Here is a 26,646-nt window from a genome sequence, read left to right as displayed (position 1 = left end):
CCAAGGTCATATTATTGACAGTCCACATTTGGAATATGCTGTTTCCGTATGGTCACCGAATCTCATAAAAGTCATTGACAGACTGGAAAAAATACAACGGCGAACCCCAAAACTGATTCCAAATATCAAAAACAAATCATACGAAAATCGACTAAAACATATGAATCTGTTTTCCCTAAAAAAGCGTAGACTCAGAGGTGACTTGATACAGATCTTTAAGATTCTAAAAGGAATTGATATAAAAAGTGACAAAATTCTCACACTGAATGAGAATCCGACAAGAAACAATGGTCTCAAACTGTCCGGAATTAGATTCAGTTTGGAAGTGGGTAGCAACAACTTCGCTAACCGTGTAGTTAATGAATGGAATAAACTTCCTGCAGAGGCAGTGCGATGTAGTTCAGTTCGAAGCTTTAAGAATCATTTAGATAAACACCTAAGCAAGATGCTGTAATGATTATAATTTATTTTAGATTACTTGTTTTTGTTTTGTTATCATTTGTCTGATTCTCATTTATTATTAGTTATATGTAAATGTATTATCATTTACTATTTACCTGTTTGTTTATTATCTAACAATACCTATGCATTTGTTTATGTATTTTATTTGTTATTTACATTATTATAGTTTTTATTTATTCATTTATTATTATTACGATTTTTTCGCATCCGACCTAGATATGGACCAAAAGGTCTCCTGTCGGCATGCTCCGCCTTTGTAATCCTTTGAGTGGGTGGGGGATGGGGGTGAGGGAGTATGTGTGAAAAAATTAATTGGCGCAGCATGAAGGAATTTCTCCCCGTCTTCTCTTTTTCTGTATGAGGGGACGGAGAGGAGAGGGCCACCGATTTAATGAAGCGGCCTTGCTATGGATGTGCTGTGTCTTACGACACTGCTTCTGACCCAGGGCAGTGGGCGATATGCAGGGATGATTCGTCATCCAGGAGCCAAGATAGGAGGGAGGGAGGGGGGTGAATAGGAGTGGAATAGGTGAGGATACAATGGGTGAGAGTGAAATTTTGCCCACATATTTCACTCCCCTTCACCACCACCCCTCCCTCTTCTCTCTCTCCTCCTGGATGACGGGTCATCCCTGTATCTCGCCCACTGCCCTGGGTCAAAAGCAATATAGCAAGACAGCACATCCACAGCAAGGCCACTTAATGTTATATATACATACATACATATATATATATATATATATATATATATACATACATACATATATATATATATATATATATATATATATATATATATATATATATATGCATGCAGAATGATCAAAATAAACGCACGATAAAAACCTTCTGGTAACCACAAAAGAAATCTGTTCTCTTTCAGATTTTCTTCGTAGTTACGAATATATATATATATATATATATATATATATATATATATATATATATATATATATATATATATATATATATATATATACACAATTCCAACTGTAGTCTTCGGATTCGAACCGGGCTCGTGAAATCTCACTGCCGTCGCCTTACCGGCTGAGCTACTGACCCTATAAAATTCTCTAACTTGGAAGTTAATCTATTTCCCGAGGAACTAAGTCGACTGCTAACCGTCCGTACTTATTATTTTACAGAGAACCAGGGCTACTTACCTAGTGGTTAGACTGGTACGTTTCCTTGATTGACTTATCGTCGTTGTCCTACCTGAATAGAATCGCCATGCAGTGACGGTGATGTCGATCAAATAATTCCGACAGTCGGAATTATTTGATTGACATCACCGTCACTGGTGATTCTATTCATATATATATATATATATATATATATATATATGTGTAAATATATGTATATATATATGTACATATATATATGTATATATATATGTATATGTATGTATATATATATGCATATATATGTATATATATGTATATGTATATATATGTATTGTATATATATATGTAAATATATATATATATATATTTATATATGTATGTATGTATGTATGTATTGCACATATATACAGTATCTCAGAAGGAACATTATCCTGGCTAAAATCACCATATCTTAAGTGCAAACATTTAGTAATAGTAATAAAGGTAAACGTTAATAGAAAATATATCTATATACAATTAAAGACCATCAGGGGTACTTACTTTACTTTTGATACTTCTGATATTTCCATCAACTAAAGAGTAAGGACACAGCTGAGGTGGACCTCCACTGCTGCCAGGCTAATGTGCGGCACATAAAATTGCTCCTTTTAGCCCAGCCTGGTCTTGTAATTCACTATGAAGTATAGTATCAGTATTTACTTAGATTACAGACTCGCCGTCGAAAATAGATTATACACTGATATTCTTTAATTTGGAAAAATAGCGAATATATAAGTGACGACCGGCAAAGTTTCCAACAGACCTTGTTATCTTGGAGAGCAACTGCCTATCCGTTCCGAACGCCCTTGCTCACATCCTACATGCACGAACTTTTCCCTAATTTGTTCTCATGGCCTCTGGAAACTCTTCTATCCTTAATCAAGAGACCTCTTCTGTCACTGTAGTTTATCCCTTGTAGTGACCTGAATACTGTAATCGTACCACTTCTTTCTCTTCGATCTTTCAAAGTTGGCAGATCCCGAGATTTCAGTCTTTCCTTATCTGGTATATCTGTTACGTTGACAACTAGTACGGTTAATGCACTGAATTCTCTCGATCTTGCTTACATCCACTCTCTTTTTACTATATGTAAGAAACGACTACAGCAAGATCTATATCGTTTATTAAAGTAGGGCTAGGTTAAAACTGAAGTTGTAATGCATACATTTCATTTGTTAATGTTTTCACAGCGAGATGCCAATTATAAGAGCTGTATCAGTCCGGCAAGTCTATGGATACCTGAGGGCTTTCGTATGTGTTCAAACGTTTGTAAACAAGCCACCGACCCTACCTGATCAAACTGTAGGTATGGCAATAGGTGGTTCGTAACAATGTAGTTCCTCTCCGTTTAGCAAGTGATGTTTTGGTCTTAAGTTATACTGTATCATGTATCGTTAGTAGCCTAAATGATGGAAGTGATGTCTTTGTAGCACATTGATTTAATGATCATGCCTGGGGGAGTTTACTTGATCAAAAAAACGTTTGGAAGCGTGATTTGAGAAACAACTTTGTTATATATTTTTTACTATTGCTCACGTCCTCCTTTGAAGGTGAAATTTGTATGATTTTCTAATGATTGTAAGGTTTCTGAAATAATGATATAATCTGATATTCATTTCTCTCAGAAATCACTCCAATTCACTACATTCACCTCAGCAATCTAGGGGACCATGTTAGGAGATCATTGAGGTTTTCTATGGGGGGGAAACAAATTAAACCAGTGATTTGTGATATAAACGAACAGATTACTTGAAATTACATAACCAAACCTAATGAAATTTACTAGTCTGAACCTTACCTAACAAAACCTAAACCAGGTTACTTACCTGATTGTAATACACAGGAAAGGAGCACTGCTTTTGGAGTCCCGGCTCCTGCTCTCCATTTTATCATACATAGCCTCAAATTCATATATGATTCCAACTTGGTTTATATCCTTAATTTCCAGTTATATATAGGTTGTTTATATATTGTTCCCGCTGCGGCTAGATCCCCTCCTTAATTATTCCAAGTATTTATGCATGTATATGGAATACTGTATTTCTTTACATCCTTACGATATGTAGACTTTCTTATCTTGTACTCCTGTCCTATCACCTCTCTCTCTTATCTTTCAAAGTTGGCAAACCCAGTGCATTTAGTCTCTTCCTGCATGGTTTATCTGCCTGGTTGGGAGCAACTTTGGTTGCTGCCCCTTGTCTGCCTTCTCAGTTTTGCTTATTTCCTGCCTTCTGTGTGAGGACCATAACATAGACATATTCTAGTCTTAGATGGATCAGGATGAATTTGTTCATCATTTTGTCATCCATATAGTGAAAAAGCTAACTTAGTCTGTTGTAGAAATCCATATGTGTCTCCTACATTCCTGCTGATATGTTCGTCAGGTGACAGGTTGTCTCGTATCAGTACTTCTAAATCTTTTTCCTCTTGCTTTTGTAATGGATTCATTTACTAGAGAATAGTTGGACTTTTGTAGCTATTGCTCATTTCCAATATAGTACTTTTAATTTTTTGGTATTGGAATTCAATTTCCATTCTTGGCTCCATGCAAAAATAGTTCTAAATATTTTTTGCAGTAGCTTACAGTCATTCTAATTTTCCACTCTTCTCATGTTGGCATAACTTGCTGTACCTTTCATCATGTCATTGACTTGGATAAACATTATTGTTGCAAGCACTGAGCCTTGTGGAACTGTGGTCATTACTGCTGTCCATCTTTACATTTATCTTTTACTACTGTTCTCATGTATCTTTCCTTCAAATAATCTTTCATCCATTCAAGGAGTTAGCCTGTTAGTTCCCATGCTCCAATTTCCTTATAAATTGACTATGAGGTACTTAATCAAAAACCTTCTCTAGGTCTAGGTGTACACAGACCACCCAGCTCTTCCTCTCTTGCAGCACATCAATCACTCTTAAGTAAAAAATTAAAAAAGTTTGACACACTTGACTTCCCAGATCTGAATCCAAACTGTCTGTCAGAATCTTCATGTCTGGAAAATATTTGTCTCATTGATCTTTCATAATCCTTTCACATAATTTTACTATTGTGTTGATTAGTGATACTGGCCTATAATTCACTGTTATTTCTTCACTTCCATTTTTGTGAATTGGTGCTACATTAGCCCTTTCCCAGTAATGTGGCCCTATGCCTTCTTTTTATGAATATACAATAAGACTGTGATTCTTGTCTTCTCTATGCTTTTTAAGTATCCTTTTTGAGATTCCATCAGGTACAGAGGCTTGTGTCATAGCCATTGATCCCAGAAAATTGAGCACTGCCCTCACTTCTACATTTATATCTTCTAGACCTAAATGCTTGATCCCCTTAATAATAAAAATACATACATACATATACCAAGGCTTTTTTCCCCTTACAAGGGAGGTAGCCAAAAAGAAAAAGGCATAAAATCATTCCCACCCATTCCATCCCTAAATACACTCCATTCCCCTCCACCCTCCCTCTTATCTTAGCACCTCCTGGATGATGGGTCATCCCTACACCCTGTCCACTGCCCTGGGTCAGAGGCAGTGTTGCAAGGTACAGCACATCCACAGCAAGGCCGCTTCATTAAATTGGCAACCCCCACTCTCTGTCCCCCATGCATAAAAGAAGAAGATGGGGAGAAATCCCTTTGGGCTGCGTCAAATTTTGCTCAAACATACTACCTCACCCCCCCATCCCCCCACCCATTCCACCTCATGCATCACAACATCCATATACAACCATTCTCCATTCACCCCTGTCTTCTGTCCTCTCCCGTCCTTCCTCAACAGACATTCCCCTCTTCCCCAAAGCCCCCTTCACCCCATCCATCCATCTCATCCTAGGATGTCTCCTCATGTTCACTCCCTCCACATCTGCCTTCCATACCTCTTTTACTAGTCTTTCTTCATTCATTCTTTCCATGTGTCCAAACCATCCTAATACTCTTTCATCAAGCCTATCTCCCAACTCCCTTTCCACCCCTGTTCTCCTCCTCACCTCCTCATTTCTCACTCTATCCAGCCTAGTAACCCCTATCATACTTCTCAGACACCTCATCTCAAACACATTCAAACTCATTCTCTCTTTCTTATGTTCCATGTTTCTGCCCCATACAGTGCTGTTGGCACAATCATTCCTTCATACAGTCTCCTCTTAGCATCCATTCCCAAATGTCTATTCCTCATTACACTCTTTAATCCACCAAGGCATTTACTTGCTTCTCTCAATCAATAATAAAAATAAATAAAAATTCAATTAACAATAAAAAAATAAAATAAATAAATAAATAAATCCTTTGTGAAGACATCAGAAACTTTCATTATTTCTGCCCGAGCTGAAGCGTCTTCAAAGACTTCTCCACTCAATATTAGTTTAGTGATTACTTCCCTGTATTTTTTTTACCACAGTTTTGGTTCATCTTTTCATTTATCTACAGCACCCCTTTCAAAATTACTTTCTTCCTCCTTGCAGATTCTTGTGTAGTCAATTCTAGCTTGTTTGTAAGGTTCTTTTGTTTTGTTGCTTCTTTTCTTCCTCCATTTTCCCTGAGCTGTGTCCCTGGCTTTAATTATAGTCATACACACTTTGTTGAACCAGTTTTGTTTCTACACCTTTCTTCTACTTATCTTTGGCACATGTTTATTCACTCATAGGCTGTCACTGTCAAGATATATATGCTTTTTCCTCATTATTCCCATGGTATTAATTAATTCCTCCCAATCTTTTGCTTCAAAGAATTTCTTCAAACCTGAGTAATCTGCCTTCCAAAAATTGAGTCTTCCTTGTCTGTGTGGTTCATTTCTTGGCTCTATTTACTCATCCTCCAGCTAAAATTCTATTTTTACATGGTCACTTATTCCAATGGAGCAAAGGTAGTTCAAGGAGTTGATGTTGTCTGTCTCTTTGGTTAGTAGCAGTTGAATGTGATCTTGTGAGCCACTTCCTTTACCCATAGAGTCATTGTGTTCTCCATAACTATATTTAACAATATATATTCACAAGAATCTGCTTTACCACTTACTTTCCATTCTTCCCGGTTGACCTCACTGTAATTAAAATCTCCAATGTGGACTACATTGTTACTTTGTTCATGTTTTCTACAGGAGAAAAGTTGTGTCCAATAACATTTCTTGATATTCAGCCTGATTCCAAGCTGATGTCTTGGGGATATGGCACCATAGAATGTCTTTTATTCAGCCCATTAATTCTAATTTTCAAGTGGATGGCTTCAGCCCCTTTACTTAGGTTTGATTCTTTAATCATCATGTCATTTCTCACAATAACAATTACCCCTCCATCCATTTTGTCTTCTCTGACTTGTCTTGTGGAGGTGTATCTATGATTCCTTAGCTGTAGATGAATTTTTTGGGGGAGTTTGGTCTCTGCTAAGCACAAACTATAAAGTTCGTTTACCTTCAAGTAATCAGTTATCTCCAATTTAGCTGAGAGTAGACCATCTACATTTACAAAGCTACCCTAAGTTTCCTTGTAGCATTTCCTGTATATACAGTATTGCCCTCCTATTGTTTTCAAAATTTATTCCCTCTCATGCTGATTCATAAAAAAAAAAAAAAAATCTCGTGTCCTCATGTACTTTGGCTTCCTCTAAGTTTCTGTATATTTGCATGTTCATCTTTATTTGCATCTTTCCAATTAAAAAAAAATATACTAATTTCCAAGACTTATTGATTACTTTAATTATCATGACTTGCTATTGAAATTTTATTTTCATTGGGTGTGAGCATTTTCTCTTGTTCTGACCTAACCTTAGCATGTCATCAATCTGATCCATTACATCTAAGTTATTTCCAAAGATCATAGAGGTAATTTCCCTAGCCTTTTGCATCTCAAGTGGTTTTTCACTATATAGATGAAGAGATGATGAAAAAACTCATCAAACCCATGATCCATCTAAGACTGGAGTGTGTGTCAGTAGTATGGTCCCCACACAAAGTGAAGGAAATATACAAGATTGAGAGAATACAAAGGTCAGCAACCAAACTGGCTCCTCAGCCTGGCACACAAACCATATGAGGTTTATGAAAAAACAAAGTGGCCTGAATCTGTCAACATTGAAAGATTGAAGAGAAAGAGGTGATACGATTATTGTACAGTATTCAGGTCCCTAAAAGGGATAGATTGCATTGACTGAAGAGATCTCTTGATTAAGGATGGGAGGGCTTCAAGAGGTTGTTGGAACAAATGAAGAAAGGACTCATCTAAAGGATGAGAAGAAATACAATTTTCCATATAGCTGCATGAATATTTGGAATTGTTTAGAAGGTGATATGGCCCAAGCTGGAACAATATATAGATTTAAATCTAAATATGATAATTGGAAAGTAAGAGATGGGAACCATGGAGCATTGCTCCTGTGCACTACAGTTAGGTAAATACATGAGAAAGACAGTGGTACAGTTCTTTTCACCCCACCACAATGGTATTGGGAAGAGGTATGATAATAGAAGTGGTAAAGTACAGTTTTAAGGGAACAACATAAAGGAGGGACAATCATAGTATAAAAGTAATTTCATTCCTTTATGAATAGAGATCATACATAGATACATGATGAGTGAATCTGGTCCATAATAACATCCCAAAACAGTCCCTAAAATATTGGTTGTATGTTACCCTGCAGTCAATGCCTGAATATATGTGTAATCCACAACAATCCTCCCCAGCCCCCCCTTTTTTTCTAATCTGTCCAGGGTTTCAACAGTAACATTGTACACATTGGTATATTTTATTTTTACAGGACTGCCCACAGAATGGTTGACTTTGTAAACAGGAGTGAAAGGTAAAGTAATGGTTCTTCATAAGAGCACTATGTAGAATATAAATGCTTAGTTTTTGGAGAGAGTGAATGGTTTGAGGTAAAGGTGGGACTTTGTCAGGGGTGTGTTATGTTGCCCTGGCTGTTCAATCTTTACATGGATGGGGTGGTGCGAGAGGTGAATGCAAGGGTGGTGGGTTAGGGGTTGGAGATGGTTGGAGAAAATGGAGAAAAGTGGGAGGTGAGCCAGCTGTTGTTTGCTGACAACACTGCACTTGTAGCAGGATCAGAGGAGGGATTGAGGAAGTTTGTGACAGAGTTTGAGAAGGTGTGTGAAAGAAGGAAGCTGAAGATAAATATGGGTAAAAGTATGGTGATAAGATGTACAAGGGGAGAGAGTGACAGTAGGCTGGAAGTGAGCATTAAGGGTGAGAAACTGGAAGAAGTGGATAGTTTTAGATACTTGGGTGCGAATGTGACAGGAAAGGGAGGAGTGGGGGTGGAGGTAGAATGTAGATTGAGAGAAGCGAGTAAATGCCTTGGTGGATTAAAAAGTGTAATGAGAAATAGACATCTGGGAATGGATGCTAAGAGGAGGTTATATGAAGGAGTGATTGTGCCAACAGCAATGTATGGGGCAGAAACATGGAACATGAAAGAGGAAGGGAGAAGGAGTTTGAATGTTTGAGATGAAATGTCTGAGAAGTATGATAGGGGTTACTAGGCTAGATAGAGTGAGAAATGAGGAGGTGAGGAGGAGAACAGGGGTGGAAAGGGAGCTGGGAGATTGGGTTGATGAAAGAGTATGAGGATGGTTTGGACACATGGAAAGAATGAGTGAAGAAAGATTAGTAAAAGAAGTGTGGAAGGAGTGAATATGAGGGGACGTCCTAGGATGAGATGGATGGATGGGGTGAAAGGGGCTTTACAAAAGAGAGGAATGTCTGTAGAGGAAGGACGGGAGAGGACAGAAGATAGGGGTGAATGGAGAAGGCTTGTGTATAGATGAGGCTGTGATGCATGAGGGGGAGTGGGTGGGGGATGGGGGGTGAGGAAGTATGTATGAGAAAAAATTTGACGCAGCCCAAAGGGATTTCTCCCCGTTTTCTCCTTTCCTGCATGAGGGCCTTCTTTTAATGAGCATCCAATAATACTGCAACTATCCAGTTTGAGATCCCATCAGGCCCTGAAGCTTTTGTCACATCCAGTGATCCCAAAAAATTGAGTACTTCCCTCACTTTTACATTCATATCTTTTAAACTTGAATTCTTGCTTCCCTTTCCACCAAGAAACTATTATCATTTGTGAAGACAGATTGGAAATCTTCAATTGTTATTTATGGTTGAGGTAAGGCCTCCTCAAAGACCTCACCACCAACTTTTAGCTTGGTGACTTCTTTCCTGCATTTCACTTTACCATTGATAAAACTGTAAAACAGTTTCAGTTCATCTTTGCAGATATTTACAACACCTCGTACAAAATTACTTTATGCAAATTCTTGTATATATATATATATATATATATATATATATATATATATTTTTTTTTTTTCTTCTTCACTGTCCTCCATCTTATCTTTCTCCTTTAATTTGTCATTATCAGTTTTCAGATTGCCAGACTCTTTTGGTTTTCTTTTAAATTGGTCATCTATCATTGATATTCTAAGTCTTTTTATTCTTGCCTCTTTTTTTTCAATCATGTCTTTATGTTGCTAGTAATTTATTGTGGCCATTCTTGTCTTTTGTTTATCTATACTTACCAGTAATTCTGCTATACTCAATATCCTGTTTCTGTTCAGTACCAATACCAAGATCACTGCTACTTCTCCCATCCACCATATCTATTTTCTCGTGGCTTCACCTGCATTCTGAATTTTTGTTTTCCTTCTTTCTACTTTGCACAAACTCACTTTCCAATTTTTGTCTTGGTGGGATTATGTGTTTCCCCCAACCTCAACCACTATATCTACATTTAGAATATTAAAGCCAATTCATTCTGATGTCACAGTTGGATGAGGGATATCTTTTTGCCACCATGGCCATTAACTGTTTATATGTCAGTATAGTACATAAATGCTTATGTGATTATTAAATTTCCAGGCTATTTCACCTAGATTTAAAGGGGGCAGCACCCAGAATTGAATATTACAAAAAGGTAAGGTAACAGTATTTCTCTTCATTGAAGGTCTTGTTATGACACTCATCCTGTAGTCTAGCCATTAAACTAAGCTTTCCTATTCTTTTTTTATTTGAAAATAAATAAGAGTTACATGGATAGGCAATATGAAGTATCTAGCTTAGGAGAAGATTAATTTATCAATCTGTTGCCCTAAATCTACTTTCCATTAGATCCACTGCACGTAGGTAACCAGCAACAGCCACTGGATTGGTCCATAAGTCACTTAAGGGAGAAATATTGTGTTGTTGTCTTTGTATGGTTAAGATGAGGCATTGTAAGAAAAAATATTTTGTGCCTCATCATCTGTGTGGTGATTCCATCCAAAGCAGTTTGTTTCTATGACTGGAAGGCATTTTTGAATGTGTTGCAGATATATGGTATAGGGTAAAGGCTGTTGACGCCAAAAGCTTTTGTGTGAGTAGTAAAGCTTATCGTAGGGGAAGGAATGGAGACAATAAATGGTTTGAGGTGAAGGTGGGGCTGTGCCAGGGTTGTGTAATGTCACTATTGTTATTGAATGTGTACATGGATAGGGTAGTATGGAAAATAAATGTGAGGGCAGAGTTTAGGGCTTTTGAATAGAATTGTGTTCTCATGAACATATGATGTTCTGTAAAGAGAAATTTGGTTTCTATATGCAGATGTTGTATTGAGTGGATAGGGCGACCCCCTATCATTTCCTCATCCTCTCCTCACTCCCAGCACCCTCCCCACTACACTCCCAAACTCAAAATCTCCCCTTCCTTTCAATTTAATTTCACTTAATGCCAACACATCTATCCTTCTCACAAACATACTGCCTATCTCTTTCCCTCATCTCTCATCTGTATCACACCCATGCACATTTAATGACCCAGATGCACCCAGACCCTCTGATGCCTTGACTTCTCATAGGATAGCATTACAGAGAGCAGGATACCTAGTCCCATCACTCTGTCCCACTTTAGCCACCTTTTACAACCTGCATGGGAAAACTCATTAGCTGAATTCTGCCTTCCTCCTACCACATGGGACAGAGGCTTAAAAGAAAACATACTCATAGAAGTAGTACAGAACATTTTTGAGAGGGATAGTTAAAGTACAAAAGTAATATCTTTTCTCCAGGAGTAGAGGTTTTCTCTAACATAGAATGACATGTGGCCCTAGTCTGTTGGGGCACCCCCAAAATAGTCCCTAAAACATTGGCTGCATGCCACTGTGCAATTAATAATGCACAATAACATGCAGCCAGTATTCCCCAGTACAGGGATACCATACCACCAGTACAGTCTTACATACATATACCAAAGGTCTTTTCCCCCTTACACAGGGGATAGCCAAAAAGAAAAAGGCATAGAAACCACTCCCACTCATTCCATTCCCTACATATTCTACTCCTCCACCCTCCTCCCTCCCTCTTATCTTGGCACCTCCTGGATGACAGGTCATCCCTGCATCCTGTGCACTGCCCTGGGTCAGAAGCAGTGTCACAAGACACAGCACATCCACAGCAAGGCCGCTTCATAAATTCAGCGACCCCCCCTCTCCATCCCCTCATGCAGAAAAGGAGAAGATGGGGAGAAATCCCTTCGGGCTGTGTCAATTTTTTTCTCGTACATACTTCCTCACCCCCCATCCCCCACCCACTCCCCCTCATGCATCACAGCATCATCCATACACAACCGTTCTTCATTCAGTACAGTCTTACCCAATGAAAAATCCATGAATTTGTGAACACACCAAAAGGGGAAGCCATGAATATTTGGGGTTAGGTGTATTTTCTTTGTAGATTCAGACTTTACAGAAATAAAATGTGTATGATGAAAGTTAGGCCAAGTAAGTATAAATTTTCATGTAGATTTTTATTTCTCTTCTGACAGATATTTCCTTTAGTGGCCTCTCTAGGGGCCACAGGTTTGTTGGTTGAATATGAAGACATGTTTCCATACAGCGAACCCTACACCCATCTACAGGCCCCATATGCATATACCCCAGGACAGATAGCAGAACTTCAGAACCTTGCAAAACAGAACAACCTCAGTTTCATCCCACTTATCCAGACTCTTGGACATTTTGAGGTAACAGAAACTTATTATTTGTTGTAATATGCTTATCTTTGCCATTTTTTTTCCCACCCAGCTCCTCATCTCTGTATGTTATCTCCCTAATTTTTAATGACTTTGCTTCAAAACTCCGTCCTTTGCCACCTATATTTTCTCCATTTGTTCATATTGTCAAAAGCTGAGGACTGACAATAAGTAGTTGCACAAGGTAGTCCTGCAGTGAGGACATGGATGTCTTTTTCCTGCCACTCATCTTCAAACCCTGTCAATCTTCTCATTCCTACTTGAAGGTCCAGTCCTAAGAGACTGACATTCAGTCCTGAAACTGAGCCCAAGATATCTCTATATCAACATTGTTTCTATTTCTTCTACTTTGAAATATGAGAGGTGAAAGCTTGTGATTGCTCCCCTTGTACTACTTTTAGCCAGTTACACAGAAACTCTTCCATAATAATCTTCCTATTGTATATACCGTGGCCAAGGTATGCATCCACATTCACCCATCCCACTCCCATCAGTCACTCATTAGTTTCCCTTCTATCATAGCTACTTGTGGATGAAGAACCATCCATGTCCCCCATCCCACTGCCCTGGTGAGAAGCAATGCAGCAAGACATTACATCCACAGTAGGACCTGACAGCCTAAGCTACTCCTACTGCTTTATTTACATGGTGACCCTACCTCCTCATCCCCTCATGTAAAAATAGGGAAGACAAGGAAAAATCCCTTTGGGCAGTATCAATTTATTGTCTGTTTGGAAACATTCTCCATTCACACCTATCTCTTGCCTTCTCCCTTCCCTGCTCAACAGACATTCCCCTTATACTCAAGGCTCCCTTCACCCTGTCCATCTATCTCGTTCTTCCCCTCAAGTTCACTCCATCCGCCTCTGCCTTCCAAACTCATTTTGCTAATCTTTCTTCACTTGTTCTCTCTGTGTACCCAAACCATCCCAGTATTCTTTCATCAACTCTATCTCCTAGGTCCCTTTCCATGCTTGCTCTGTTCCTTGCCTTCCCCTTTTTCACCATCTCCACCCTCATAACTTCTACCATACTTCTTAAGCATTTCATCTCAAACGCATTTAAATATCTCTTGTAGGCGTCATAAGGTGTGAGTGGGTACACGAAGATGCTGATGTCAGCGTCTTGATTATATATTTTTTTGTAGTTGCACATGAGTTACCCCCAATTCTGTGAACTGGTTTGATCATGATTTCTGTGTTTATTATTATTCAGAGTTCCCCATTGTATTTCAGATCTCTGCTCCATATAGTACTGTGGTTGAAATTTTATTCTTTGCTCCATATCTTGTCATTTGAAATTCTAACACTCTAAGATATATGTATGTATATATATATATATATGTATATATATGTATATATATATATATATATATACATATATATATTTATACTATATATATATATATATATATTATATATATACATATATATATATATACGTATGTATGTATATATATATATACATATGTATATATATAAATATATATATATATATATATATAAATTTGTATATATATACATATATATATATACATATATATATATATATATATATATATATTGATAAGCAGTAAATTATATCTCAATTTCTAAGGGAGAAAGGGTTGCACTGCCCCTCACCACATTGCTGAAGTCATAAGCAATGCATCAAGATATATTTACTTCACAGCAGGGCCCAACAGCTGAAGATAGGTTTCTCCTCAGTCCTTCACCATATGAAGCTCACAACCCCACCCCTGCCATCCATTCATTTACAGAGCGGTTGTTGGGAACATTATCCATGTGTCTGTTCAGAGTCTTTCTCTACACATTCCAATCATTAAACCATTGTACTCTTTCTCAAGCTTTGGTGACATATGTACATCCAGAGCTCCTCCCACTCCATTCATCCATCTCATTCTGGGTCTTTCTTTGGTTCACTCTGCTTTTACTTTCCACACAGTTATTGCTAAGCATTCCTTGTTTATGCTATCCAAATGTTGAAACCATCTACCATATTGGACAGCTCTCTCCCCATTTTCTGTTTAATAATAATGAAAGATACTATACCTTGGACACTTTGATAATTCATGAAGAATTTCATGTTACATAAGATGTGCATAATATATTATTAATGGATGTTAATACACAGGAATTGGAATTCTTGGATTAATTATTCATTTTTGTCTACCAGATATTATCAAAGGAGATTGTTAATCTTGGCAAATATCTTCTTACAGTTTGTTTTGAAGCATGACCGGCATAGATCCCTGCGTGAACTGGACCCTTACCCCAATTCCCTCTGCCCAACCCACCCTGAAGCATTCCCTCTTGTCTCAGGACTTATTCATCAGATGGTTCAGATGCATCCTACAATCAAACACCTCCACATCGGTGCTGATGAGGTCAAGTACTGTAGAGTTTAAGTTTGGTCTTACTTTTTGCCTGTAGGGAAAGGTGTATGTGTATATTATTGAGATTAGTAAAGGAATACAAAGGGAAACATTTCAGTGTAGTTGGAAGTAAAATTGCTTTTCAAAACAGATATATAAAAGATCTACAACCATGGCAGTAGACCTTGGATGAAATTTTGCACTGAGATTATGATGAGAAATGGAGATACTTAGGGAAAAAGTTTTGATGGTAAGATAGTGAAATATGTGGCTTCTTTTGTTTGTTTATTTGTTAATCTAGGTGAGACAATGGTGGAGGGGCTGCCATGTTGTACCTGCAAGGGACTGCCCTGCTGGCCAGGAGAAAAGGAGATGATTGAAAGTTCCCTAGTCTTCAATCAAGCCACTGCCAACTCCAAGCTGCAAAGCAGCACAAGAACCTCACCTCCACAAGGAGGTGCGGCCTTGAGGGGCTGGTACCTGGTTTCCAGATCATGCCCAGAAACTCACTCTATCTGCCTTACTGCTTCTCTCCGACCATCTTCCCTTTTTTTATTCTCATTTTAATTACACAAGACATCAATACCCTGGTGCCTTCCCTCCCACACCTCACAATAGTGAGAGACATAGAAACCAATCCAGGCATATACACATAACCAACATGTACAAAACCAATAAACTTTTCATGCATGGGTCCACCTCACATACTCTACACTCTCCACCAACAACTAGTACACAAAGTATTGTGTATTGCAAGTATCTCACAGCAACACCTACATTTAAAAGCACACTTACACAAAAAGGTATACTAGGAACACAAGATGTATGGGTCTAGGGAAATTACTTACATGATTATGGAAAATGACTGAGATGCAACTAAACAGATTGATGACATTCTTAGGTTAGGTCAATATAATTGCTCACTTCCATTGAGAATATAGTTTAAGTCACAAGCCATAGTAAATGAAGTAATCAGCAAGTCTTGGAAATTAACAGGAAAAGAAAAGTTTAACATTAATTGGGTTAGAGAAGATGGAACTGAAGATGAATTTACAAAGATCTGGGAAGATGTAAAGGAAGCCAAGGACAAATATGAAATGAAGATAGAAGAAAAGCAGCAGTTTTTCAAGAGCTCAATCAGTGGGAGGAAATGGTTTAAAAAATATATAGGGAAGTATAGGAAACACATAAGAAAACCAAAAGTAACCTATACAAGTGTAGATGGTTCACTATGAGCCAGTTTGGAGATAAATGATAACATGATGGTAGAGATACTCTCCAATCATACCTAGCCTCAAATTCATGTACAGTTCCAACTTAGTTGATATAATTGATTTCCAGATATCATATTTAGATTTGAATTTGTGTATTGTTCCAGCTTGGGTTATGACATCTTAGCTATTCCAAGTATGTATACATCTATATAGAAAATGATTTCTTCATATCCTTTAGACATGTAGTCTAATATATCTCATGACCTCTTAAAGTCCCCCTATCCCTAATCAAGGGATCTCTTCTGTCAATGTAATCTATCTCCTTTAGTGGCCTGAATACATACATACATATACCAAAGGCTTTTTCCCCTTTACAAGGGAGGTAGCCAAAGTCAAAGACATAAAATCACTCCCACCCATTTAATCCTCACATACTCCACTCCCATTCACTATCCCTCCCTCTTTTCTTGGCTCCTCCTGGATGATGGGTCATTCATCCCTGCATCTTGCCCACTGCCCTAGGTCAGAAGCAGTGCAGCAAGACACAGCACATCCACAGCAAGGCCGCTTCATTTAATCAGCGACCCTGCCTCTCTGTCCCCTCATGCAGAAAATGAGAAGACGGTAAGAAATCTCTTTGGGCTGTGTCAAAATATCATTCACACATACTCCCTCACCCCCATCCCCCACTCACTCCCTTCCATGCATCACAGCATCATCCATACACAACCATTCTCCATTCACCCTATTTTCTGTCTTCTCCCTTCCTTCTTCAACAGACATCCCCCTCTTTCCGAATATCCCCTTTACCCCATCCATCAATCTCATCCTTGGTTGCTCCCTCATGTTCACTCCTTCCACCTCTGCCTTTCACACCTTTTACTAATCATTCTTCACTCATTCTTTCCATGTGTCCAAACCATCCCAGTACTCTTTCATCAATCCTATCTCCCAACTTCCTTTCCACCCCTGCTCACCTCATCTCCTCATTTCTCACTCTATCCATCCTAGTAACCCCTACCTTACTTCTCAGGCATTTCATGTCAAACACATTTAAACTCTTCCTCTCTTATGTTCCATGTTTCTGCCCCATACAGTGCTGTTGGCACAATTACCTCTTGTATATCCTTGCCATGTGTTAAAAAGGGTAAGAAATACAATTGAAGTTAATAGAGGGAAATCTTGGGCCCAATCTGGTGGAGGCTGATAGAGATGAAGGAGTTGATTGGTTTTGAAATTGGGCAGTTTTCCTGTCCATTATGCAGGAGAACAACATGCATGTACCTATCATTGGTCCCTCAGGTGATGGTGGTTGTGAGAAATGACATGATGGAAGAAAAAAAAAAAAGCCTTATGGAAGGCAAGGCTGAAGCAATTCACCTGAAAATTAGAAATAAAGGGCAGAATAAAAGAGACCTCATGGTGTCATATAATCACCACCACCCCAACAAATGAAATGAAATGAAGCTAAGTATCAAGAAATGTTGTCAGACACAACTCTCCATATTGAACAGAGTAACAATATAGTCCTTGCCACAGACTTCATATGCAGTACTGTCAATTGCGATAAGTGGGAAGCAAGTGGCAAGGCACATTACTGGGGTGATAACCTGTTGATTACAGCAATGGAGAACACAATGACTCAACTGATAAAAGAGGCAACTCAGGTAAGAGGGGATGATATTCCCATGAGGTTGAACTTGCTACTTATCAGAGATCCAGAATTCATTGGCTCTGGGGGTGGGGGGTGGGGGGGAAATTGTAGGAAAAAGTAGCCTTATAACAATTTAAACAATTTCCTTTTTTATTTGTGTAAATTATATGGATAGTGTTCTGATATGTTAAAAAAAATCATGGGTAACACTGAAATTATTAGTTAAATTAGTAATGCAGTGCATAAGGATCAACAACAACCTGCCTTAGATCATTTAGTTGAGTGGAACAGTGAATGGCAATTGGAAGTTAATATTGATGAATATAAAGTTTTGCATAAAGACAACAAAAACAACTAGTGATTATTTCATGATTGGTAACCAGCTTCAGAAATCAGATCATGAAAAAGACCTAGGTGTCACTGTATCTAAGGATCTAAAGCTGACTCTTCAATGCACAAAAGCTGCAAATGGTAAGATTTTGTTGGAAGAACATTTGAACACAAGACTGAAAAAGTAATAATCACTATATATTCCTCTTGTAAGACCTAATTTCGAATACTGTGTTCAGTTTTGGTCCCTATATCCTATAAAAGACATAAACAAATTAGAAAGGGTACAACGTAGAATCACTGAAATGATCCCTTGTCATGTTAAACCTTATGAAGAGTGTCTGTGTAAAGTTAATTTATTTAGCATATCCGAACATAGAATGCAAAGTGATTTAATTGAAGTCTTGAAAATGTTCCATGGTTTTTCAATATGAACATGATGACTATTTTATTGTGGACTGTAGTAATGTCACAAGAATAGATGGTTACAAAATAGTCTATAAGAAATCAAACACCAATGAATTTTTTTTTTTTTTTTTTTTTTTTTTTTTTTTCTCTTTAACCACATTGTAAATGTTTGGAACAAACTACCTGTTCATGTGAGTTAAAATACAAATGGCACTTAAAGAATGCCTAGATAAATATATGAAGTCCAACTCCAATTTAACTTATTTCTCAGCATTGTGAGCTTATACACTTAAATTAAGTCGGTGGTTCTTGGCTGTTTCCACTGTTTACACCTCCTTTCAGTTTGCAAGCAGCCCCAAAAAGATTAATAAGTCTGTTGTGGTTTGCATCTCCTTTGTATTCCTTTGTAATTTCAGCCAGCAGATGAGGTAATAGAGCTACAAATACCACTGGGATTATGAGGAAATTGGAAAACTTTCATTACATATACAATAATCTGTTGCTTCTGGCCTCTCTTCTAGAAGACTCACAGCCTCCTGGAAACCTGTAGCAGCATCTGGATGGGATCATAAGCCACTTAGAGAAGAGATATTGTGTTGTTTGGGACACTGTAGTATGAGGTGTTGTGTGTTTTCTGTGTGGTGGTTGAATCTAGGGCAGTTTAAGTCTGTGGCCAGGCTAATCCTGTGTATGTATTGTCTTAATGACAGATGTCCTGTATGCAGGCATTCTAGTATGGTTCGTGTCTGGTCTGGGAGGATGTTCTCTGTGGGACTTGTTTCTGGAGTTTTGAGCTTGGTGGTCTTTCTTGAAGGATGTAGGACAGCTGTGTCCCGAGTAATTGTGTCCCAGACAATTGCATCCTGGACAGTTGTGTACCTGGACAATTGTGTACTTGGCCAATGGCACACATGGACAATTGCATACCAGATAATCGTGTAACTGCATATTTGAAAATTTTAAGGAATAAGAGATGTAAAAATTGAATATGCTAATGTTAAATTGTCCAGATATTTGTTTATTTACCTAATTGTACATACATATACCAAGGGTTTTTTACCCTTACAAGGGAGGTAGTCAAGGTCAAAGGCATAAATCCACTCCCACCCATTTCATCTCCACATACTCTACTCCCATTCACCACCCCTCTCTCGGAGCACTCCATGATTCACCGAGTCAAATGCCTTCTTGAGCTGCAAAAAACCCCTGTTAAAACTCATGGCACTCCACAAGAATATGAAGAACTAGGAACCAATCAATTGTAGACTTGCCTGGGTGTGAAGCTAGACTGCTCAGGCCTCTGAAACTTAAGCAGGTGTGAATGAACCCACATCATCAATAGATGGGCAAGCACCATACCTGACATACTGAGCAGCGTAATACTGCAGTATTTGTTGTAGTCCTGCCAGTCCCTTTTCCCTTTCCAGATAAGGATGACCAGACCCTTTTTCCAGTCAGAGGGAATAGTAACAGACTGCCAGACAACAGATCGTACCACATGCAACCTGCACATTATGGCCTCACCTCCAGCTTTTAGCAACTCCACACTGATGATGCAGATGCCAGCTGCCTTTCCACCCTTCATCTTACTCACAGCCTCTTTGACCTCTGTCAGAGAGGGTGGAGATTTTTCTATCATTGGATCAGGAACAGCCACCTGATGTGCCTCTCTCTATTTTCATGAGAGCTTTAGTCTGCTGTTTTTGAGTCCTGTATTGGTCTAGGTCCCCAGCCATTCTGGCAGCATGGCCCAACTCCCCAGTGACTCCTGTGACGCCACACCACTCCCCAACCTTGGGCACTCTCCAATGCACTCCTCACCAGCTTTCAGAGTTCACATTTAATAGTGTCCCACAGTTCTTCAGGGTCCTCAAGAGAGCCAATAACTTCAAACCAATTACAGATTGCTACTGCATACTCCTGGGTACATGCATAATCCCTGAATTTCTCCAGAAGAAAGCCAGGGGTGTTACATCTTGGGATTCTCCTGGATTTGATATGCAGTCTTAGTGTTGTGACTACAAGTCTATGATTGGTCCCAAAGAATTCACATACATACATACATATACCAAGGCTTTTTCCCCCTTTCAAGGGAGGTAGCCAAAAAGGGAAAGGCATAAAAACACTCCCACCCATTTCATCCCTAAATACACTCCACACCCCTCCCACCCTCCCTCTCATCTGAGCACCTCCTGGATGACGGGTCATCCCTGCACCTTGCCCACCGCCCTGGGTCAGAAGCAGTGTCGCAAGACACAGCACATCCACAGCAAGGCCGCTTCATTTAATCGGCGACCCCCCCTCTCTGTCCCCCCTTGCATATAAGGAGAGGACGGGGAGAAATCCCTTCGGGCTGCGTCAAAATTTGCTCACACATACTACCTCACCCCCCCAGTTAGATAAATCCTGCAGTTTTGTAGGATCTAGTGAGTACTAACAAGTATGTGATCAATCTCATTGGCCACTCCTACAGCATTGCTATACCATGTCCTTCAGTGTGGCTTTCTTCTCTGGAACCAAGAACCGACAGCCTCAGCCTTCTGGACTTTGCAAAGTTCAAAAGGAGAGGACTGTTGATGTTCCTGGTTCCAGAACCATGGGGCCAATACATACTTCATAGCCAGTTCTGTCAGTGCCAGTAACAACAATGAAGTTCCCCAAAACAAGTGTGTTTTGTGGTGGGCACTGGTCAACTATAGATTTAAGCTTGGCATAGAACATTGTCTCTTCAAAGTTATATACTTAAGACCATATACTTTAATAGGAGAGATGAAACCCAAAATGTCCTTCAGCCTCACCAGCATCATACAGTCATCAACTGGAGTAACTTTTACAATGATGTGCTGTAGTTGGTAAAACATTACCATCACAGAATAGGCCTGGCCACAGAAATAAACTACCCCAGCTGTAAATGTAACACAGAAGACACTGAACTCATCATCTTACACTGCCCCATCTTAACTCTACCCAAAGAACAACATAGTATTTCTTCCTTGAGTGACTTATGGGTCAATCTGGTGGCTGTTATCAATTACTTGGGTCTCTTGCAAGAAAGATCTGAGGCAGTGGATTGATTGACTGATTGACTATTTTTAATGTTTTGTTTTGTGTAGTTTGTAGTGTCCACTGGAAGAGCAAACTATCACAACCTACCTCCACCTGTAGTTGTAACCCCAAGGGGCCAGTACTTGGTTAAAAAATATTATAGATATTAGATTTATTTCAATTTATGTTTCAGAAAACTGCATGTTATTGTGCAATATTAAATGCACTGTAGCATGGAGCCACTGCTTTAGGGACTATTTTGGGGCACCCATACAGGGTTGAGCCACACATCATTTGTCTATGTTAGAGTAAAATCTCTACACCTAGATGAATGACAGTACTATTTGCACTGTGACTATCCCTCCATAATGCTGTTCCTTTGAAACTGCCCTTAACATTTCTTTGAATATTCATTTTTATTTACCCTGTGTCCCCTGTGGCAGGGGAAGGAAAGAATTCTGCCACAGTGTTCCCATGTGAATCATAAAAGGCAACAAAGTGGTACAGAGTGATTAGATAACCCACTCCCTGTACATTTATCCTATGAGAAGTCAAGGCAAAATAGGGTCTGGAAATTTTCCAACCATAATCCTAAAATTTAGGTTATTAAATGTGTGTGGTTGTGGTACAGATGAGAGTAAAAGGGAAGAGATAGGCAGCATGCTTGTGAGAAGGAAGAGGGATATGTTGGTGTTAAGTAAAACTAAGTTGAGAGGGATGGGTGATTTTGAGTTTGGGAGAGTCGTGATTGGGGAGGAGGCAAGGGAAGAAAGGGGTAGCTTTATTGGTAAGTGATATGATAGGAAAGTGCTTGATGGAGTTGAGGGAAGTATCTCCAAAGTTAATGTGGATGAGGGTGAAATTGGGATGAGAGATGTGGGCTTTTGTAAGTGCATAAAGACCCGATTGTGAAAAAAAATTAAGATGAAAAGGAGGCTTTTTGGAAAGAATTTTGGGAGGAATATCAGTAATGATGTTGGGAGATTTCAATGCAAGAATAGGGGATGAACCAATAGATGGAGTATTAGGGAATTTTGGAGTGCCAGGTAAAAACTATAGGGGAGAGTTGATATTGTTTAGAAAGGTGATGATAGCAAACACAATGTTTAAGAATAAAGTCAAAGATAAGTATGTATGGGAAAGGGTAGTGGATGGAAGGGTGGTTGATAAGGCATTAATGAACTATGTAGTGGTATCCAAAGGAAAGGTAGGAAGAGTTCTGAATGTCCAAGTTCTTAGGGGAGTATCAATTTTTATGGTGGAAGGGAAGTTGAGAGTGGAGGATAGGTGGAAGAAGAGGAAAATGGTGGAAGATAGAGAGGTGCTTAGAATAAACAGTTTGAATGGGAAGGAAAGGGAGAAGGAATACTATGAGAAGCTGAGAGAAGTATTGAGGTGTAGAGGTTTGTTTCAAGAAGGAAATGACAAAGTGTGCAAAGATGGTATATGGAACAAGGAGAAAGGGAGTGAACACAAGAAAGGGTGGTGAGTAGTGGGATGATGAAGTCAAGACAGAAGTAGAAGAAAAGTGAGTATGTGTGGATTAGGAATCATATGAGAGTTATGAGATAAAGAGAAGAGAAGAAAATCATAGGAGAAAGGTGGCAAAGAAAATTTTGAGAAGAATAAAAAAGTTTTGGAAGGAAGTGAAGAGAGTGAGAGGGGTTGAATCAGGTAGAGAGGAAAAGGTAAAAGATCCAGATGGGTAGGTGTTAATGGAAGTGAGGGTGGTAAGGGGAAGATGGGTACAGTGTCATGAGAAATAGGCATCTGGGAATGGATGCAAAGAGAAGAGTATATGAAAGGGTGATTTTGCCTACATGAAATATAGAAAAAAGCAGAAAGAAATTTAAATGTGCTTGAGTAGAAGTGTCTGAGAAGTATGGTGGGAATAACAAGGTTGGATAGAGTGAGAAATAAGGAGGCAAAGAAGGGAGTGGGGGTGGAAAAGGAATTGGCAGATAGGGCTGATGAAAGATCATTGGAAAGGTTTGGATAAATTGAAATAATGAGTGAAGAAAGTGTGTGAAAAGCAAAGGTAAATGGAGTAAATTTGAGGGGTATACCAAGGATGAGATGGATAGGTGGGGTGGAAGGGGCTTTGAGCAAGAAGGAAATGTCTCTTGAGCATGGAAGGGAGAAAGCAGGGGATAGAGGTGAGTGGAGAGTGGTTGTATATGGATGATATTTTGATGCATTCCAAAGGGATTTCTCTCTATTTTCTTTATTTTCTGTATGAAGGGATTAGGAGGGAGGGCTGCTTTGTAAGAGTGTTAGCCCTGCTGTGAAAGTACTGTGTTTTGTTGCATTGCTTCTGAACTGGGCAGTGGCCAGGAGACAGGGATGACCTTTTATCCACAAGGAGCTAAGATGGGAGTTTAACAGTGAGTGGTGGATGGGAGTGGAATGAGTGGGAATGGGTGCTTGCCTTGACTGGCTTCTTGCCTTATACGGGGAAGCCTTGATATATAGATAGATGTTTCAGTAATGATAATTTTTATTATTAGTATGATTGAGTCATGTATAATATTGTGATTATGTGACACTCTTTGATTAATTATCAGGTATGGCACTTAGGGAAATGTCCACGTTGTCAGGATGAAATGATGAGTAAACCCATAAACGCAGTCCAACTCTGGCTGGCATGGATTGGCACCTTAGCGCGCTGGATCAAAGAGAACTATCCTAACATCACTATCATTATTTGGGATGACATGATCCGAACAGCCTCCCTGGATCTTTTGAAAGGTGAGCCATACCTAGAAACCTTCAAATGAAGGATGAGATACTAATTTGAAAGGAATGTATTTTAGGAATGGTAAAACTTATGAACATAAGGAATTGCAAGGTAGTTTATAAGAGGAATGTAGAAGCTTTGGAAGTACAACCACTCCTCGTTTAACGACGACAATTGGGACCAGCGTGCCGTCGTTAACCGAATTGGTCGTTAAGCGAAAGTGTATACATATACGTATATGTACTGTATGTACAATGACCAGCAATACATGTATCTTTATTTTCGTGTATTTTCCCTCTTTTATACAGTACATTAAAGCTTTATTTACTGTTTATTTACGGTGGTTAGGTTCCTGAAATTACCGTATATGACCAAATCCGCATATGCTGACATTCCATATTGAATACCGGGGTATTTTTTTAGTTTCGACCATGGGCGCAATATAGCAATAGAAAATTAATTATTATTTTTGTAAATTAAAATTTATCAACGTAATATGCAATTTTGTGGGCGGAAATGAAAGTAAAAAATACCATGCTACAAGAAAATATGCTAATGAACGAAGTCAGTAGCATAGGATCGGGACGCCATCTTGTCGTCTGCCAACGTCTCTCACGACGACGACAACGACGACGAGCCGGATGACATTTAATTTGCAGGTAATGATTTATCAAACACAGGTTAGGTTAGTTTAGTTTAGGTTAGACGAATTTATCATCCTTTCATTTCTTCGACATCGGCATCTATCATAACAAACATGGTGTACCATTCGTCCGACATGACTTCGTTACTTACGAAATTTGTTTTAGCACCTTTTTTTCCGCTCACAAAATTGCATATTACGTTGATAATTAATTTTCTATTGCTATATTGCGCCCATGGTCGAAACTAAAAATTTACCACTACCAGTATATACTGTACCCCAGGTAGTTTTTTCAGCTTGCAGGATGGTAATGTAGACCTAAGCTTCAGAACACTTTACCTCACAGGTAATATCCACCGTACAAGTTCATTTATAACATATTACAAATTTGCCTCACCCAACTTAATTATCATACACGACGTCGTAACTTCGGGAGATTTACGTTAAACGAATGTCATAAAGCCCGTCGTTACTCCGAGTTGTCGTTAACCGAGTAGGTCGTTAAACGAGGAGTGGGTGTACATGGAAATACAAATAGGAATTTAAAGAGAATATTAGGAGCTTGGAGAACATGAAGACAAAATGAATGTGGAAGCTATTTAGGGGAACAGAATATGAGGTGTAGACAAAGTGGGTGTGGAAGTTATATAGTGGAAATGGATGTTAGGTATTGTAATAGAGGGAGGATTCTTGGCACATTATTTGTCCCTTCTCTTCCATCTCTCTCTCACTCTCTCACTCTCACTCTTACTCTCCCTCACTTCTCTCTGTTTTCATATCTGGATTTCTCTGAAAATGCCTTGGAACCACAGGAAGATTCCCTTGGTTTTAGGAAGATGATTGGCACAGACAAAAAGAAAAATAATAATAAACAAGATAAGACATGTTCTCAATAAGTGTGTCTTTTAAAGCGCTGGTTATTTTGAATTGCTCAGATGTACTACTGGTACATTTTTGTACTTGTTTCATTTTGTAATTTGAAGGTATTTATCTTTTGATAGGATGACTAAAAAGCATATAATTTTTGTTGCAGAAAGTGGTATTGGGAAATTGGTGGAACCAATGGTGTGGCAGTATTATGCCAGGAACTTCAATTTGCCTGAAGGTATGTTTTGGCATCCTTTATTATTTTAATGACCATAGAAAACAAACAATTGTGGGAAACTTGTGACAGGCCATTTCCTACCATGAATCCCTACTGTCCAATTAGAATAAAATACCACCACTTAAACAGTAATATAACACTGAAATTCCCCCATCTCCATGGAACATCTTCACCCTTTTCACTGTCATCACACATGTCTCTTTCAATCAATCATCAGTCAGTTGCCCCAGGCCTTTCTTGCAAAAGAACCATGGCTCTCAGGTAACTGACTACATCCAGTGGGATGACTCAAAGAATAAATGTTTATATTGTTGTTGTCTGAGTATGGCTAGGGTGAAGCAATGTAAAAGGATGTGTTCACTGTCCTCTGTGTGATGGTTGCAGTTGATCAGTCTGTTGCCCCTGGTCTTCCAGGAGACCCATGACCCTCAGGTAACTAGCAATGACTTCTGAGCAGGATAAGTCATTAAGAGAAAAAAATATTGTGTTGCTATGTAGGGATTATC

At 38.9% G+C, this 26,646-nt stretch overlaps 1 protein-coding gene across 3 annotated transcripts in view; it reads left to right on the top strand.

Moving 5' to 3' along the window:
* The first annotated feature begins 2,833 nt into the window (after positions 1-2,833).
* LOC143040264 (hexosaminidase D-like) overlaps positions 2,834-26,646 on the top strand; it is a 42,513-nt gene continuing 18,700 nt past the window's right edge. The window contains exons 1-7 of one of the 3 annotated variants that reach the window (XM_076211036.1): positions 2,834-2,931; positions 8,369-8,410; positions 10,486-10,540; positions 12,424-12,621; positions 14,852-15,016; positions 24,220-24,403; positions 26,069-26,140. In XM_076211036.1, the coding sequence (XP_076067151.1) occupies positions 8,382-8,410; positions 10,486-10,540; positions 12,424-12,621; positions 14,852-15,016; positions 24,220-24,403; positions 26,069-26,140 (703 nt within the window). In that variant the 5' untranslated portion in view covers positions 2,834-2,931; positions 8,369-8,381. Of the gene's footprint in view, positions 2,932-7,804; positions 7,897-8,368; positions 8,411-10,485; positions 10,541-12,423; positions 12,622-14,851; positions 15,017-24,219; positions 24,404-26,068; positions 26,141-26,646 lie in introns of those variants that run through there. The other 2 variants (XM_076211038.1, XM_076211039.1) reach the window with 2 other exon arrangements.

Source organism: Oratosquilla oratoria, chromosome 28, assembly GCF_046742065.1.
Source record: "Oratosquilla oratoria isolate Oo_2021 chromosome 28, ASM4674206v1, whole genome shotgun sequence".
In the NCBI taxonomy this organism is placed as follows: Eukaryota; Metazoa; Arthropoda; class Malacostraca; order Stomatopoda; family Squillidae; genus Oratosquilla; species Oratosquilla oratoria.
The sequence above is the reverse complement of the archived record's forward strand: the minus strand, read 5'-3'. Positions and strand labels throughout refer to the sequence as shown.